This window comes from Ostrea edulis, chromosome 2 (assembly GCF_947568905.1).
Source record: "Ostrea edulis chromosome 2, xbOstEdul1.1, whole genome shotgun sequence".
In the NCBI taxonomy this organism is placed as follows: domain Eukaryota; kingdom Metazoa; phylum Mollusca; class Bivalvia; order Ostreida; family Ostreidae; genus Ostrea; species Ostrea edulis.
This window is the reverse complement of record NC_079165.1, coordinates 78,930,082-78,943,676: the sequence shown is the minus strand read 5'-3', so window position 1 is coordinate 78,943,676 and position 13,595 is coordinate 78,930,082. Positions and strand designations below refer to the sequence as shown.

Here is a 13,595-nt window from a genome sequence, read left to right as displayed (position 1 = left end):
TTTGTTTGTAAATTGGAGCTTAAGGAACTGGAGGCATGCTTTTAAAGGAATATTGTCCATGACCCGTGCTGGTTTAAAAAGACTGTGATAGATAACATCCATAATCATGGAGTTCAGTCTATATTCAGGTGTTGAAAAATCCAAGTATAGACTAGCTGTAGCTTCTTCAAATAACTTATGTAAATATCTCAATGGAATAGAGTAAAGTTTTGTACGAATATGATGTGGACCTAATTGTCTGTTGACGTAAGACAAAAGTGAATCAAACGTAACATCATTTATACTTGGTCTTTTATATGAACGATGTCCATGAATGCGTTTCCGTCTTTGAGTATTGGAAAAGATTCACGTTTTTTTCTTGTGGACTAGTCAAATTTCTCACATCATATACATTATCATTGCATCCATATGGAAATGCAGTGCCTAGGGTCCTGATCCAGTGATCTTCTCGTTGTGTACGAAAAGGGCTGCTTAATGTTGGATTGTTTGTGTGATGGTATCCCCCCCCCCCCCCCAATCCTTACCTTCATGGACAAGATGGAGTGGTCCGGTGCTGTCACAATCAATTATCGGTTTTGTAAATATCCTTTACTGACCCTTGATGTTTCGTTACGTTTTAATATGAATTTATCCTTTGTGGAGTCCCAATTTTCCTACTTTCTTGCAATGGTCAGCATAATTGCATAATAGACTCAACCTGAGTTATTCTATCCGCTTTGAAAGGCCTATATAAACCCGAGTTCTTTCATTATAGAAGCGTATGATTTTCCAGAGACAAAATCTGAGCTACGCAGCACTATTAACAAGTTCTTGACTAAATTTTATGGCAATATCATCTCCAGACGGGGTAAGTTTACTTTTATTTTGATCTAAACATCTTAATTTGCTCATTATAGTTTCTGTGTAATTTCTTTGAAGGGAAATATTTTATAGATTTACCGACCATTGTTGCCACGTGTTCATAGCTAGAGTTAAGTCATTCTCATCAAAATGTAACTCGGTCTTTGTGCAATGTATAGGAATACAGACACGCTGTTTCATGAATACTGCTATGTTTTATGGGACTTTTGCGAGAACGACTGACTTTCACAGTCAACGGCTGACTTGAACATTTAAACCTGCGTATTGTATGGAAGCACGGAATCGTTAAATATATGCAATGTCGATTTGTTGAACAGAATATAGGGAACTTTTACCTCGCTCTTGAGCTAGCTATATGCAAGGTGAAGATAACGAACGGTGATCAATCTCATAACTCCTATTAAGTGATTTCTCTTGATCACGCAATTTAAGCAAAGACGAGCGTGTTCAAACCGCTGCACGTTACAAAATGGTGACAGTGTAGTGACTCTGGTGTTTGGCTGTCCAGAGGCTTGCTTCAGGTAGAGTATGTTTGGAGCTCTGGGACTGTGTGTCCGTGTTCGCACGTTGTTTCGTCCTGGGGCGACGGTGGTTGTTGTCGTGAACGACAGATGCTTTTGCTAAAGAGGTGCCAAAAATCAGAGAAGACCCATGCTAAGCTTCGGGACGAAGCCTCCCTGAACGGGGGAAGTGTAGCAGACAGTATGTAGGGATTTTCTACGGCCTCGCTAGTGAGGTAGTTTTTCTAGTGATATGGTATAGTCTCTCTCTAAGCAACGGCGAGCGTGTTCAGATCACTGCACGTTACAATATTATTACGGTAGGCCTGTTACGTTTCAAACCATTTGAACTTCTTTTATTTATCTGACAATTATCAAAACATATTTCACATAAGGCTATTGATTCATTTCATTTTTGCATGCATACCTGGGTGCAAGATTTTAACTCGCACAGATACCTTGTTAAAACTTTACAAAAAGTCATTACATCATGATAAATCAAATGTAAGTTTATCATGCAAGAGTTTTGCATTTTACTTTATCGTGAAAATACATGACGTTGTTATACAACTTTATTCAATTAAACACACAGGTACAACTCAGAACATGATGAACGTACCTACAATTCGGAATTTTTATTTAACAATATTCTGTTCACTAATAAGTGAATGGGATTGGGCAGCAGGCATAGCCTATTTCAGTTCTCTCCCTAATTCGGAATTACATGTGCATCTGCACTAATGCAGATATGTAGCTCTCTGGGGAAATATTTGGACATACCAGAGAGCTGCAAATCCACCCATTATGAAAACCTTCGATTTACGGCGTAGGTCGCATAATAATATAAAAAAAATTCCTAACATATTTTCCCAGTATACCGTATTTCTGTCCAAACATTTATTAAAGCCGCATGTGAACCAAAAACACATCTGTTTGTAGAGGTAGCCATGTTAGGCAGTAGTCAATTCGAACCCTGTTGATTCTTATATCTATTCATTCTATCCAATATGAAGTGCGTAAATATTGAAAAGAAATCCTAGTACGTTATGAAAGCCATGAGTCTGGTCCCCTTTCTCCAATTAATCTTTTCAATATTGATATATAAAAACAGAACTTGTCGGGGATGGAACTGGAATTGTTTCATCTAAAATATTTAACTAACAAGAGGCCCACGGCATAACATTGAAGAAGATCTATGCTATTCTTAAATGGTTTACACATAAACACTAAATACTAAATACTAGTACCTAGTTTGGCCCCGACCTGGATTCAGAACGTCTACCCCGGATATCATAGAATTTACAATTTCGGTAGAGGCCCTCCAGCTCTACATGACCGTATTTTCTTACAAATGTAAGGAAGATTTTTAACATTGGTCAATTTTTGCTCCATCCTTAAGGCCCCGGGGGTGCAGAAGTCCTGAAATTTATACTTTATACCCCCTTGTCCCAAAGATGTTTCATACCAGATTTGAAATTTTTTAAATGGCAGTTACAGTATCAGGAAGAAGTTAAGAATGGTCAAGTGTTCACGCACGGCGTACGACGACAAATGCTGACCAATTGCATTAAGTCAGGTGACCAAAATATTTAAGGGGATATTAAGTCACATAGTCTTTACTGTTTCAGAAACAGTACGAGTATGGAAATGAACCGGAACAACTCTATAATGTTTGGACAACTTGACCATTTCTGTACATCACTTATTCGTGTATATGTGATAATGTATTATTTTGAAGTGTTTTTAAACTTAAAATAATCTAAAACTAAGTATTGATATACCAATTAAATACTTGTAAATAAATAATACAAATTTATTACTTATATAAAATACATGTACATATTACTAACCAGCACTGCATGTTTCCATTACTGAAGTATAACCAGAGTTATCTTTCTTTAGAATAAGAGTTGTCTTTAGTGTTTTATTCATTCAAGACAAGTATAGGCAGAGGACTAGTTTAGAGGTCGGTAGTCTTTGATTGGTCACTGTAAGTATTCCTGGAATTTTATTGGAAGGTCAAAGTTCTTGAGAGTTTTATTCTGTAAATTTAAATCACTTTGAAGTTAGCAGTCAGAGAGTTTGCCAGTGCTACATAATTGCCATTATTTAAGAATTGAAGGAAATCGGACAATCTTTTGAAGACCTTGAAAGTAAGTTCTTTCTTTAATAATTTCCATTAACAATTCTAGAGTATGAATGGAAGTATGAAAATGATGAGTTATAGTTATACATGTATGTATGAGAAAGAGAATAGTGATCAAATATAAATGTATCAATACTTAGTTTTAGATTATCACGAAAAGGTTTCCATATTATATGCTCGTGTCAAAGTCAGCCGTTGACTGTAAAAGTCAGCCCATCTCGCAAAAGTCCACGAAGAGTATTACTGTTAGTACTGTTTGCCGTTCTTTACGGTGTGTAAATCCATGTATATTTTGAGTGTCAAGAAAGCACTCTGATATTTATGACTCAATGTTAGGAACTTTATCATGTTGTGTTTATGTAAGCTTTATTGTTTAAGGTTTCTGGGGTAGGCCTATATCAATAATGCCAGGACGAGGTTCCCGACATTAATCTGCGCCAGTAATGGACAGGTACAGACGAGGCTCTGGATATCACCTACTTCCCAGTCAAACCTGAGGATAAGGATCCGGAGGATTATTATAGCGGAATGAGTCTCCGTATGTCATAGTGGAGGAATCTCCAAGTCGACTTAGCAGCATGTGGTACACGTGGAATGGTCGTCATATCATTCATATAGGAACAGAATTCATGCGAAGTGGGAAACGGATACAGACGGACAAAACAGGGCCATATTCAAAGGATATAGACAATTAATCATCTATATGGTTTATTATATATATATATATATATATATATATATATATATATATATATATATATATATATAACTAACCAAAATAAATAACTGCTGCAGTTTAGCATTATTGACATTTGTATGAATCGGTCTTTAAGCAATAAACGATGTTCCTATGTGGAATGATTGATTGAATATTGTTTTATGTCCCTCCTCGAGAATATTTCACTCATATGGAGACGTCACCACTGCCGATGAAGGGCTGCGAAATTTAGGTCTATGCTCGGCACTGATGACCACTGATCAGGGAGGGATCTTTATCGTGACACACCTGCTGCTACACGGGGCCTCGGGTTTTACGGTCTCATCCGAAGGACCGTCCCATTTAGTCGCCTCTTACGACAAGCAAGGGGGTACTCAGAATCTATTCTAACCCGAATCCCCGCGGGATCTATGTGGAATGATGAACAGTACAATATTTGCATTCACATCACACAACAACCCTTCTAGATATATTACTTAGCTCACTGTCTTTTTCTGCAGCACCTTTAATAGATTTCATCAGTTCATTTGCCTTTGGTTGATAATTCGAGTGTTACGCTTTGCCTAAATATTATATGACAGTTACTACATTAGTTTTGATATTTACCTTTGAGAAGTCAAACTGTATAACAATTATTTTCGTCCCTTGACCTATCTTTAATTATTCCATGCTGTGCATTTGTGTCCCCCTTCTTGTAGTATTTGTTTAGCTTTTCGTCACGCACATTACGGTTTGAAAATCCTGTGCACACAGGAACAGGTTAGTGTAAACAAACGGAACTACAGTGATCTCAGAATAAATTCTTTTACTTTGAGTCGTAACTTGCGAATTTATGATGAAAATGACTAATATTTGTTAAAATATATGTACCCCGGTATCACATTTATACCCCCCCACCACCAAACAAAAAATGAAAGACCAAAAAAAAAAAAAAAAAAAAAATTCAGAAAATATCGGACTTGAACTCGGAATGTATGCTTTAAAGGTTTTACGTTTGACAGGCTGCTAAATCTCAAGGTAAATTTTGAGAACGATTTTTAAAAATAGTTTAGCCATTTTCAACAAGAGGGCCACATAAAACCAAATTTCCTCAAATAGACTTATGTACAGTTATACTCAAGTAAAACAATTTCAGTGTTTTATTTCTGGTTTAGGGTGGCCTTTTGCAACAGTTTATAAAATAAAGACACCATCAACATATAGATATCTTTATTGCGTAATTTGGGTAAACACGAGTACAAACTGACATTGTATAGCAGAACATTTGTAAAAAAAAAAAAAATGATATTCGGGAAAAAAGTACTTTTGTAGGCGAAATTTCATACCAAGTGCGCTATACTTCTTATCAAAAGTTTTGGTACAGAAACTACGTCGAGTGAAATTACTAATGAATTTCTAGTAATCAGTATATCACAAGTTTTGCAATTTTTTACAGAACATTTTGAGATTCAACACATGGGGTCTGAAAAGGAATTATCAAAAACTAGTCTCTTACAGATCGGTTGGTGTCCCTAAGATTATCCTTCGGGATATCAAAGATTTGTCTTGAGTACAATCGACAGATTGTCACCTTTGGTACAGAAACCAACATTCTAATACCCAAAATAAAGACTGCTATGTTTCTTTAAGACATACTGTTTTGCCTTATAGACTCCACAGAGTGACACCTTTTTATACTGGGCGACTCATATGCAGAAGATAACTATAGGAAATTGACTATGGAGATTCGGAAGCTGAAGTCATGTGTTTGTCATAAATATAATTTTTCTTTATTTTTTCCTGTGAATTTTGACTTTAATCTGAAATATCGTGTATTTTTGACATTTGTAACATAAATGTGAGAATCTGTGACACAAACCTCTCTTCTGCGGGGATATACGACCCTGATGAACAAGTTGTGAAAATAAGGTAAAAGTGTTCTTTTATCTATTGACAAGGGTGAAGATATGAAAATACTCATGAAATTCAAATTTACCAACGAGCACATGAAAGATGAAGATAACGAACTATGATCAATCTCATAACTCCTATAAGCAATACAAAAAACGTTCGTTCATATGCCGATTCGATATATCCATGTAAACTCGAAATAAAAGACACCACATACTCGTCCACTTCTGCTTCACACTTAGATATTTTATTGAAAGTAGATATTAACGGCAAACTAACAACTCAACTTTAGGACAAATGGGATTATTTCAGCTTTTCTGTCGTCAACTTCCCATATCTATTTAGCAATATTCCATTATCACCTGCATATGGTGTTTATATCTTTCAACTGATTCGAAACGCAAGAGTTTGTTCTGCGCATGGTCAGTTTTTAAATCGAATCAGGCTGCTGACAGACAAGATGATGGTGCAGGGGTTTCAACAGTGTCGATTAAAGGTCAAGTGTAATAAAAGATTTGAAAATAAAGTTTATAATTCATTGAAACCCCTTTTGAAAAGTTTATTGATGCGTTTATTTTTTTAAATCCTAATAAATGCGCAAAATACCTATTCAAAATTCCTTGTTTATAGAAACGAATGAAGGAATTGTCGCCCTTTCTTATCACGTCATTTGAGACAATTGTAGTTATTTACGCCTGTATATCATCGTTTTAATTTCTGTGAGAAATTGCCAGTTTTAGCAATACCGTGGATAGTGACGGTGAAATACCGTAGATACACTTGAGTTTAGGGATTCAACCTTTTATGTTTGTACATGCACCCGTTTCGAAATCATCAGATAGTAATATGTCTATGTTCGACAAATATCTCATCGGAATCTCAGTTAGAAATTATTTACCGGGACAGTCCATAGAAAATTTGGAATATTGGAAAAAAATGTTCATCAAAAGATAACCTTTGTATCTTACACAATCTATAGCTAGGCTAATCAAAATCAGACTTCATAGATACTCGCCGTATACTCTATTGTAACAATTGTGAGCGTATTTTAGGATCTGATGTTAACTAGATTGACTCTCATGTTTGTATCAGATTCAGATTATAATGTGTTTAGCTAGATATACATTCAATTGAAAAATGTCTTTTTGAAAAAAAGAACAACAAAAGACAAAAGAAAAAACTTACTGTGCACAACGTTTGTACCCCCTTTTTAACATCTACATGTAGATTCAATATCATAAAATGTAAATTAGGCCTATTAGGACATGTAATTTCTTCACAACACACGTCAAATGCAAAATTGAGATATTACGGCACAAAGTTAACGAATTGTAGCATTTTGAGGTGTGAAATTTTGCCTTAATGATTTATGATGTATTAATTAATGTAGCACTTAAAAGCATATTAGGGAAAGGAAAAACTTGTACTTGTTTGCATAATGAACTTGGGGAAAAAAAGCTTTGAAAATTGGACTGACCTCGCAATAAATAAGGTTTTTATCAAAATTGGTTTTTAAATTGAATTAATTTCCATTTTTACTATATTTTATTTATTCAAAATATATATATTAAAGAAATGAAATGATGAGTCCCTTATAAATATAGTATGAGTTCGACAATATGCGAAAGATATTTCATTTAATTAAAGAAATAAAATCAATTCGAACTAGGTAATGGGTGACATTAATTTTTATGTGCAATCGCAAACCCAATAAATACAATGTCGCATTAAAGCATTCAGTGGTGGATGTAGAGAGGGATGGAATGCATCCCCCCTTTTTGGGTTGAACTTTTTACAATTAAAATGCAAGGTGAAGATAACGAACTGTGATCAATCTCATAACTCCTACAAGCAATACAAAATAGATAGTTGGGCAAACACGGACCCCTGGACACACCAGAGTTGGGATCAGGTGCCTAGGAGGAGTAAGCATCCCCTGTTGACCGGTCACACCCGCCGTGAGCCCCATAAAATACATCCCTCCACTTGTTTTGTAGGATGCCCAGTTAATCATCACTTTGCACTTTGTTTGGAGTCAAACAGGATGATGCGTCAGGGTTGATGGAAACCTCGTTAATTAAAGTGTCGCTCACTGATCCTCGTGGCTTGTCACAAATCTCAGTATCTCTTTTCAGTTTCAGTGTACAAATTCTTCGAAATTGAGGGTCTTTTGAGGAAAAAACACGCTTAATCCCTGTCCCGATTTCACATTGCAGTTCAAAGCAGCGCATTGTACCACAAATGCAGGATTTTTCTATGTAAACACTATAAAAGCCTATCAATGCAATCGAAAGTTGTCGCAGATGACGTGATAAGCTACGAGCGATAACTCACGTGACAACACATTTATCGATCGCTCAGGTAAAAGTTTGATAGCGCCGTGTAATTCACGCCAAGTGATTTTTATCAAAATTGCCATGGAAATTAATCCGTAAGTGTACGACAGACATTTTCCTGTATAAAACTCAAGTTTTAGGAAAATCACCGTACTTGACCTTTAAAGTCAGCATTTCGCAATTTCTATCATCGTTATAACGATCTAGTTTGCCAATACAACCTATCATTGGGTCAAATTCTGTCTGACGTGTTTCATACCGATTGTTAGACCGTTCTTGGGCACTTATTTTGACTACGGATAACTCCATTTACCTGACCAAGGGCCTCGATCAGTTCTTTCTCTCACATAGTGGACAGTTGGAGGCTTATATCCTTTACGTAGATAGAGTATTAAAACTACGAGCCTTAAAATCAATGTTTGGTATTTAAACTGGTGCGAACTAATCATATAATAATTTCATAAATAGCTATTATAATTATATTTGCTACATTGCAACTACCTAAAAAAAACAATAACATTTCATATTGTTCAACATGTGCCACTCTTCTATAAGGATTTCTTCATGCTTCAACAAGTGTAAAGAAAATCCACAGGAAGATACACGGAATTAGTTCTCATACAACATGTTTGGTCCAGCAGCACTTGTACCTACAAGGAAATTTTTTACATTTTATACACAAAACCAGCTTAACACTCTAGACGATCTTTCATCCATTACTCATTAAAATGGCTATGTAAATTCGTGATACTTTCGAAGTTTTTTTTAAAATACAGAATATGAACAATAAACATTTATTGGCACAATAAATTGTTTTATATACACATTTTGTATTAATATTGATTATCCCTTCGAAGCCTTATTGTTTTTAAAAGATACCCTGTTGGGAACCCCAATTTCTTTATTGACCAATCAGCATTAACCTGTATCGCCTTCATTCCGTTGTATTGGCAATCTTGACTGAGAGATTAATTTTGCAGCAATAGCTGGTTTTCTGGTTCTTGGCTTGACGATCATCAGCCATATCAAATAACAATTAAAGAACTCTTCCTCATTGTTTAAGCATTATAAATCTGGGGGCAGAAATTGAAAAATCACAAAATATTATTATTCTCAGGCAATATGGCGGTTGTGTGAATAATCAACAATTAAGCAACGAAAAAAATATTGTGAGGCTAATTCAGTTTTAGCAGCCCTTAAATTTAATTTTTTAAAGCAAAACAAATCAAATACAATCCCAGACTTTTTGTCTCGCTTTAAATTTCAGGAGGCCATAGCCTTGGCCCCATGGTTAGAACCCCAGCAAACAGTGCTGCCACAACACATGATTTACATTTAAGCCCAATAAGTCAACAGTTACTTTGTGCATCTTTATCATCAGCAACTCAGCAAGCATACTTAAGAAATTGGAAGCCATTACATGAATTTTGCCGTTCATCGAGTTCAGTTCTTGAATTACCTTGTTCCCTATCACTCATATGCAATTTTATTGGCAATTTACATAGTACAAATTCTTGACCATCAACAATAGCTTCTCATGTCTCTGCAATCAGCCATGTTCACAAACTTTGTAATGTGCCAGATCCCACTCAGCATTGTATTAATTAAGGGTACTCAAACTTAAATAAATCTCCAGATAACAGAATGACAATCACAAAAACTATTTTACTCCAAATTTTGTCAGCATTCCATTGATTCTTTAGATTAAGAGAAGTAGTACCACAGGACAATGCCCATGTTTCAAAGGTCATTCAGAGAACTAATGTCTCATTTATTAAAGGTCAAGGTGTTCAGATTGTTCTCAGACATTTCAAGAATATGAAGAACAATCAACCAATCACCATATCTCTAACACCAAGTAGGGACTCATCTATATGTCCCGTTCAAGCCTCGCAAGTTTATATTTCCAAGTTTTGTCACAATGGCCTTTTTCCTCCTTTCAATCTGGCACACCAGTTCCACATTCTTTTATTGTGACTCAGTTAAATTGTGGCCCAAATACAAACTTTTATAAAGGTCATAGCTTCAGGATTGGAACTGCAACAGAAGTGGCAAAGTAGGTCTTTCGGAAAATCACATTCAACAGTTAGGACGGTGGTACTCTAGTGCAATAAAATGTTATATAAGAATAAGTTCTTTTACCCTGAAAACCCCTTTTACATTTACTACTGTTATGGTGTTCATTAGCTCACGTTCAACAGATTATAGTTTTAAAAAAGACCTGACCAGCCTTTGTCTTCTGTTCTACAGACTGTATGCAATTTAGATTTTATTGATGGACAGAAATTCTCAAACAGGCCAGAATTTGTCTGCTGTTTGTATTCTAGAGTACATTTGCTTTTGTAATGAATTGTGTACACCTGTATTCTCACAAACTGTAAAAGGCCAGAATGTATCTGCTATTACCCAGATTTGTGCACGTATTACCTTGTTTTCAATAATTACAATATATGCCTGCTAGAAAGGAACAGGTCAGAATTAGTCTGCTGTTCCAGTGAGTAAAATGACACTTGTATGTAAATAATTGTTATCAGTGACTAAAACAAGTTATTAGCTTGTTGTCACTATTAAAGTACAATCAGTCTTTATCTTCTAGGCTGTTACAGTCCCCCCCCCCTGAAAATACTAGTTATGTATATAGTTTTCATCACGATAAAAATCTGCCATATGTAATTTGTTATTTCAATTTTACCTTTATTCCTTTCCAAAATATGCCTCTGGCTCATAGTGTTAACGTTTTCAATACTTTATAATTATGATTGGTAAGGTTTATGTTTAGTTAATGTAATTAGTTTCCTTAAAGCTGCATTGGCTGGGATATCTAATGTATGACTAGTCATTATGTCTCTCATTGAATCTAGTCAGATTTTACCATGTCTGCTTGTCTGTATATCGCAGTCAATTATTATCATTATTTAGATTTTTTGTTTTATATGTTGTGTTTTTACGTCATTTATTTGATTAAATGACATTTTCACTCTTATAACGCTGTTCATCTTATTTTATGATGTATTAGTTACAGCAAAAACTATCCTCGAACCGCCAGATTTGACAGGAGCTGTACTTAGCAAAATTTGTGGATATAACAAATATCATTATTCAAAAATTCATTTTTAAAAACAACTACACCGATAATTTAGCTTATAAAACAATATAAAACATAAATAGAATAAAATCAAATCTAATCCTTCTTCAAAACTTTCATGCTCACAGCGTAAACAAAGTACCAGTTTCAAATATTTAGCAATGCGGACTATGGAAAAAATATTTATGTAAAATGAAATTAATAGAAGACAAAATACAGCAGAATTTAATTACAAACTTCTGAATGATGTTCTATATGTAAATAAACAAACAAGGTAAAACATGTCATAATCAAAAATACAAGACATTCACTTTTGGACTGTGAAAATGTGTCAAATATATGGAAACGGTGAGTATACCGGTCTTCATGTGCAATACATTGTTAGTGGTTTTTATCTGGATGAGAATTACACAAAACGATTGTACAACAAAGTGTATTCCACTTTTTTATATATAATATAGACGCACAGATTGATTATATTGATTAAAATGAGAATTGTTTTGGTACATGCTGTTAAATCGTTATTAATGTCGTATTCAAATGCTATGACAATTTTGCATAGTAAGGGTAATTACATTTTCTTTCAAAAATGTCCTTAAGGTTATGAACTATGAAAACTTTTGAATTGTAGCTTGTATGGATCTTACTACAGGGTGAGACAGTCATCCTGCACACAATGTGGGTTGGCAGATGGACTCTCTAGATGTGAAATATATGCTCCCTGTTGAAGGTGAATGGTGTGCATGTTCTAGTAATTTATCAGATCGCGTTATCATAACTATCAGCTTTACTATTTCATATTGCTAATTAATTCTTTTATTCTTTTTTTTAAGAATTGTAAAATTAATTTTGTACATACTACATTATGTACGTACGGAAATATATATATACATTAAAACATATATTTAAGGTGACAAAAATGAAAACGTATTTTCCCATTACTGTGTACTTTTTCTGTAGTATATTTTCGTTTATGATAAAGAAATGACAAAAAGAAAGAAAAAATACCATACCTTTGTCATATGAAAGTTTCCCATATTTGTTTTCACCAGCTGAATCCTGTAAGGTCTCGTACGTTTGCCTGTAAAATAAAACCTTTCCTAAAGTGATAAATGCATTTACATGAGAGAGAGAGAGAGAGAGAGAGAGAGAGAGAGAGAGAGAGGAGTTAAACTTACCCATTACTTCCTGGTGTATCTGTGAAAACAGAATTAAAGCAATGAATGTATGGTATGTGTATGGTAAGGCAAGATATGTGTTGAAGTACTTTTAAAATCAAATTACGCTCTCCTATGGTAAACATTTATGATATTGGTATTGCGTATTTACCTTGAACGGACACCTGGTCGTACTGATTCTCAGCTCTTTCTTCTGGTAATTGTTCATAATGGTCTCTGAAACAATAATGTAGGACAACAATATCTTAAAACCAATCTATGAAATAAAAATGATTTGTGAATATTGATGGAAGTCACCATTTTTATTAACAATGTATTTCCTTTCAGTGATATTTTCAACCATGTTTGATAGTCAGAACCATTTCTTAAGAAAACTTGATTAACATTCCATACTGTGATTGACTTCCAAGGTAGCTAACGGATTCCTATATTTGCTCACTCATAAAGCGCTGTTCAAAACACGTGGATGGTGTTTAGTATCAACGCTTAACATGACGTGATATCTTTGTTTTAAAAGTGATATTCTAAACATACGGTGACTTTCGCTTGTGATGACAGATACTATGTGTTAACAGCAGTCAGTACACATGATAAACGGTTTAGCATTCTCGATTGAGAATCGAACTCATGATCTCCTGGTTATGAAGCGAGTGTCAAACTAGCCAGCCTACTAATTGTAGGTATTCCTATGTGCATGTTTAGTGTCATTTTCAGACATGTTTTTTTCTATATAGCCGAGCAATATGGATATGTACTGACAAAAACGTTTAACTGTTTATCATTATTAAATGTATTCACTGCTGCAGAAACACTCATACCCTTCTTTCTCTAGAGGAAATAGATAAAGATCGACATTATAATGATTCTATTTTCAAATTCAA

The 13,595-nt window shown here is 34.7% G+C and overlaps 1 protein-coding gene across 24 annotated transcripts in view; it reads right to left on the bottom strand.

Annotated features, from left to right (window-relative positions):
• Positions 1 to 8,857: 8,857 nt before the first annotated feature.
• Positions 8,858 to 13,595, bottom strand: part of LOC125680720 (uncharacterized) — a 91,147-nt gene continuing 86,409 nt past the window's right edge. For 5 of the 24 annotated variants that reach the window (XM_056154837.1, XM_056154856.1, XM_056154854.1 and 2 more), the window contains 5 exons: positions 12,866 to 12,930; positions 12,715 to 12,733; positions 12,550 to 12,617; positions 12,155 to 12,284; positions 8,858 to 10,553 (listed from right to left, as the gene is read on the bottom strand). In XM_056154837.1, coding sequence (XP_056010812.1) covers positions 12,199 to 12,284; positions 12,550 to 12,617; positions 12,715 to 12,733; positions 12,866 to 12,930 — 238 coding nt within the window. In that variant the 3' untranslated portion in view covers positions 8,858 to 10,553; positions 12,155 to 12,198. Of the gene's footprint in view, positions 10,554 to 12,111; positions 12,285 to 12,549; positions 12,618 to 12,714; positions 12,734 to 12,865; positions 12,931 to 13,107; positions 13,543 to 13,595 lie in introns of those variants that run through there. The other 19 variants (XM_056154852.1, XM_056154855.1, XR_008800126.1 and 16 more) reach the window with 18 other exon arrangements.